The sequence below is a fragment of the Aegilops tauschii genome, chromosome 1 (assembly GCF_002575655.3).
Source record: "Aegilops tauschii subsp. strangulata cultivar AL8/78 chromosome 1, Aet v6.0, whole genome shotgun sequence".
In the NCBI taxonomy this organism is placed as follows: domain Eukaryota; kingdom Viridiplantae; phylum Streptophyta; class Magnoliopsida; order Poales; family Poaceae; genus Aegilops; species Aegilops tauschii.
The window spans coordinates 411,041,014-411,046,374 of record NC_053035.3 but is presented as its reverse complement, the minus strand read 5'-3'; the positions used below and the strand labels follow the sequence as shown (position 1 = coordinate 411,046,374).

General features: G+C 50.3%; 1 protein-coding gene across 1 annotated transcript; it reads right to left on the bottom strand.

Annotated features, from left to right (window-relative positions):
• Window positions 1-1,795: 1,795 nt before the first annotated feature.
• Window positions 1,796-2,662, bottom strand: LOC109779989 (RING-H2 finger protein ATL8-like). Its single transcript, XM_020338589.3, has one exon. It carries the CDS (start codon window positions 2,572-2,574, stop codon window positions 1,987-1,989), a length of 588 nt encoding a protein of 195 aa, XP_020194178.1. The 5' UTR covers window positions 2,575-2,662; the 3' UTR covers window positions 1,796-1,986.
• Window positions 2,663-5,361: the final 2,699 nt, after the last annotated feature.

The window sequence follows — 5,361 nt, the reverse complement described above, 5'->3', positions numbered from 1 at the left end:
CCCGCGCCCTCGGCTGCCACTAGCTATATCCCGGTGCCGCCCGCTGCCCTTCACCGCTAGATAGCCATTCCCCGCCGGAAAAATAGCAGAGGTTCGCCGCGGCAGTCCCTCCAACAACAGCTAGGCGTTTCCGGCCGCTGTTTCCGGCCGCGGAGGGGCAGTTTAGCGGCGGGTACACGCCCACCGGGCGCAAGGTGTTCGGCGATTTTCCTGCCTCGGCGATGGACTCGGATGACGAGGAAGCGCTCGCCGCGCTGCTGGAGGAGGAAGCCGAGGCTGACGTCCAGGAAGAAGAACATCTCATGGTGCTCGCCGCCCTCGCCCAGCTGCTAGCGAGCAATGAAAAGCCGCGGCGAGGTGGCTCGGCGCCGGGGCGGGTGAAAGCAAAGAACCGGCATCGTCTCGAAGGCTACTGCATGCTCTACTCCGACTACTTCGCCGATGCTCCACTTCACGGCGAGAAAACATTTCGGCGCCGTTATCGGATGAGCCGAAAGCTCTTCCTCAGGATTGTTAATTCCATCCGGGAGTTCGACAACTACTTCAAGTGCAAGATGGATTGCATCGGCAAACTTGGATTCACCTCGATCCAGAAGTGCATGACAGCGATGAGGATGCTTGCATACGGTGCTCCCGGTGATTCACTCGACGACTATGGGCGCATGGCCGAGTCCACCAGCATAGAGTGTTTCTACAAGTTCTGTCGGGTAGTGGTGGCTGTGTTTGGACTGCAATACTTGAGAACACCCAATGCGGAAGACACTGTTCGGATCTTAGCACAGAATGCAGCAAGAGGATTTCCTGGGATGCTTGGAAGCATCGACTGTATGCATTGGAAATGGAAGAATTGCCCATTTGCTTGGCAGGGGATGTACAAAGGCGCCAAAGGGGGTTGCAGTGTGGTACTTGAGGCGGTGGCCACACAGGACCTCTGGATTTGACACTCCTTCTTTGGTATGCTAGGAACTCACAATGACATCAACGTGCTGCAGTGCTCTCCTGTCTTTGCCAAGCTTGTTGAAGGTCATTCTCCTCCGGTGAATTTCGAGATCAATGGGCGGCATTACAACAAGGGGTACTATCTTGATGGCATCTATCCGAGATGGTCGACATTTGTGAAGACCATCTCAAACCCTGTGGTAGGACGCAAGAAAGCCTGGTTTGCGAAGATTCAGGAGGCTTGCAGGAAGGATGTCGAGCAGGCATTTGGTGTGCTCCAATCTCGATTTGCTGTTGTCCGGTACCCCGCTCAGACCTGGTCGAAAGATCAAATGTGGGAGATCATGACTTGCTGTGTCATCTTGCACAACATGATCATCGAAAGCGAGCAAGAAGACCCCGTGTTTGACACTGAACCATACTAGAGGTAAGGCCCTCTAGCCGAAGTTGATCACCAGCTACCGGCAACCTGGACTGCCTACCTCAGTATGCGTCAGGAGATCCGAGACCCACAGGTGCATCATCAGCTGCAGCATGATCTGGTGGAGCACCTATGGATGCTCAAGGGTGACGCCGGGCGCGACGTGTGATGAAATATGAATTTTTATTTGTTGAACTATATAATTTGTATTGAACTATTTGTTGTTGTACTATTTTGTTGAAGTATTTGATTTTTCTGTGATGAAATATGTGATAAAAATATTTAAATGTTCATAATTCAAAGCCGAGCCACAGCGAACCACGCCGAATATGGGCCTATTCTCGCCCATATGGGCCCTTTATTCCCCGAAAGTGGGTCGAAAAGTGGGCTAATTTCGACGCCTGGGGGCGACGGCTGGACGCAAAACCGCCCCCAGCGTGGATTTAGCGCCGGCTCGCCCCCAGAGGGCGAATTTTATGCGTCCTGGGGGAGCAACGGCTGGAGATGCTCTTAGAAGCACTACAACATTCGCCGGATGATTCTACAAGAGCTTCCGCATGCAGAACAGTGCTCCCTTGTCATGGTAACTGGTACCGGCAATGGCAATGCTTAGTTGCACGATGCACTCACACGATGACCACTGTGATCGTGTTGTTCTCTGCGGGGCACTGGCTACCGCCAATGCCGCCGTCGCCGCCCTTCGCGGGAGCGCCCATGATCACCGGCCGCCTGCACGTCGGACACGCGCTGTGGGACACCAGCCATGCGTCGACGCACCGGACGTGGAACCCGTGCCCGCACTGCGGCAGCACGCGCACCTTCTCGCCGTCGACGAACTCCCCGAGGCATATGGCGCACACGTCGTCGATGTCCTCCCCGGAGCCGTACACCTCCACGGGGAGGCTCCTCAGCACGCGCCTCTTGATGCCGCTGCCGCTGCAGGCCACCCGCTCCGTCGCCCCGGCCTGGCCGACGGCGACCGCGGCTCCTCGCCCCACGTACCGGAGCGCGCACCGCGCCAGCGAGTTGAGCCCGATGGCGAACAGCAGCGCGAAGAAGAGCGCGGCAAGGATGATCACCACGTTGGTGTCGAAGGCCGAGCCCGCACTCGTCGGCGCCCCCGCGCCTCCCCCGTGTCCGTGGGCGTGGTCGTGGAGAGCAGCCAGCACCGCGGCGATGCTCGACGTCGGCGCCTCCGAATCAGGACGACCCATGCTACTGTTGATGAAATTAATCAGAGAGAGACGTCGGTCCACCCAACGCTGGATGTTTCAAACTATTCTAAGTCGATTGATGCCTGTGCTAAGCAAGCTGCTATTCGTGTTCGTCTGTCACTCTCTGCTCTGTTCGGGGATTATATATAAGAGGGCGCGGTCGCTGCGTCCGCCATTGTTTTGTGGGGTGGTGTTCCGTGAGTGTACTTTGTAAAAAGGCGCTCCCCGGCCAAGCCAAGTTGCACCCTGCAGCTAGGCAGCTGAGTTGTTTGTTGCAGGGATAGGGACACGCGCGGGTGAAGGGGGCTAGTGCGGACGCACGAACACCGTTTGGTCGCTCGGGAGGCAAAGCGGGCAGCAAGATATTTGGACGGCGAACTTGCCGTCTGCGGGCGAACAGGCGCTCTACTAGCAAGCTTCCGTCTTGGCGGGTGTGTGCGCCGTCCTTCTTGCAATAAGGAAAAAAAATGAGGTGGCAGTGTGGAACTAGGAAAACGTAACTTTATACTGAGATAAGATTAGAGGAAAACGTAAGCTCTTCGGATTATTTTTTATGTTCACGCGATGGTAATTAGCACACTGCATCGCTTCTTTTCGACAAAGAGAACATATGAATATCACGAAGATACCGATTTCACCCGGTCTTTATACCAACAAAATGTCTAAGGGCATCAAGGATATACAAAGACAAAAGAAAAAGGACACAAGAAAAAAGACCCGTCACAGTGATGAATCACTAGCATCAGCAGCACTCTAACCACCACCAAAGACAACACCTGAAATACAAAAAAGGTTCTTCAAAAGCAACGCCTCCAAGAAAAAAAATAATGCACAAGAATAATCATTGCCTGGTATAAGATAATGGGTTTTCACCCTGGAGAAAGTCCAAATTCACCCAAAAACAATGCCTTCAACACTGCATGCTTCTAGCCGTGCTCAACCTTGGTAACAGCATAAAAATAATTGGATGCCGACGCATCAGATAAGTCTCGAAGATCCTATCTCTGACAGTGAAAGCTCAGCGTTAGTGGCACGACTGTGGGTGTACGTGGTGCGCGACCCCACAGCGTGTTAAAAATGGACAAGTATGCCAACTCAAAAAAGAGGTAAGGAGTAAAAAGGAGCGAGCGCATATGCGCACCTTCTCTTAGTACATTCAAGATTAAAATGTCATGAGTACTCCCTCCGTCCCATATTACAGTATGTTTTAAACTTTGTTTCGATACACCCCTTCCTAGAGAAGTTTACGGATTTCAATTTGGATTAAAGCTGAAGATTAGAAGGTAACCCTTCAATCAAAGATGAAACACCCTCATAGGTCCTTGTAAACTTTTACACTGCGATAACATCCTAGGAGCACTGTACAAAAAAAGGAGCTCGGATTTTGTTGCAGCTTTGGACATTTTTAGCTCCATTTTTGTTTTCTTGTTACGAGCTTCTCCGAAGTCATCTCTAAGAAAAAAAAAATATAAGCACCTAGAAGAGTCTTTCAACTCTGACAAGTGAAAATTTCAGTTTTTTTAAAAAATATTTATTCAAATTCACTATTCCCTCAGGTGCATCTCGGGGGCAGATGCAGCCGAGCTCCGCAACGCCGCTCTCGCTCTTATCTACGTATTGTACATCGGAAGGGTGTGGGTTACATGGTGCCCGTCCTCACCGGGTCCCAAATTTTTTTAGCAAAAGCGCATGCTTTGTTTCCGTGGATACGAAAGGATCTGCCATGATATCGTACATGGCACCGTGACTGAAGTTGATCTGGTTTTCTTGGTATGGTCGGCATCCATGTGGGGAGTTTATTATCGTACACACTTTGCGGCGGGGAGAGCTTAAGATAACAAGTAGGTTACCGGCTAATGGGCGCACGAGCGAAAGCAATAGTGATTGATAGCTAATATAATAGCAGTAGTGCTATGTTTATTTTGCGTGCACTTTCCAGGTATCTTGTATCCAAGGTTTTGGAAGCAAGTGCGCATGCAGCCATGTAGGTATCGTAGACTGATTAGCAATGTATTCCAGGCTCCACTTTAGCCGAATGATTAGAGAGACGCTAATTTGTTAAACACGGAGTGAATGGTTTAGGGTTATCTGTCCCATAAAGTTGCGCCAAGCAGTTAAACCTCAGAGTTGTGCGAATACACAAGCAAATATCTTCCAGGTCATAAAGGTACAGATGCAAAAAATCTCCCGTCGCAAATATCTTGATCCACGCTGTTCTTTTGAAAACGATTCAGAGCAAACTTGTTTACATACTCCCTTTGCCAAGATATCTGCACTTTTAATAGTTTGACATACTTGTTTTTAAGCGCTTCGGAACAAGAGTTGTTCAAGCCGACCATCTAAAGCTGCACCTGCTAATATCTTCTTTTGAGCAAATGCCAGTTTCTTAACTATACATAGGATAGTTGTTTGACTTACCTTTCTAATAAAGATGCACACCCGGCAAGTATCCCGCCTCTAATCTATCACTCCCATGGGCCTGCATATGCTAATGCATTTTAGCATTTGCTGCCACCAGTGAATGGAGATGGTGGACATGGTTCCACCTCTATGAACGTAGCAGATTGTGCATTGCCAGTGCATCACATGGCATAAAATATTGTTCTTATTAGACAGTGTGATATATAGTCAGTTGTATCTTACTGGCATTCCCCTTCACTTCGGTAATCTTGGCATAGAAATATGTTTAGTTCATCACAAGATATGGCAAATTCATGTATGGGCATGGCAGCCTGGGCTGCAGCTCACTAGCCCATAGTGGTACGTGACAGTGAGATACGTATCATA

Excerpts from the sequence above, each read along its gene's own strand:
- LOC109779989 (XM_020338589.3), bottom strand. The coding sequence starts at position 2,574 with ATGGGTCGTCCTGATTCGGAGGCGCCGACGTCGAGCATCGCCGCGGTG.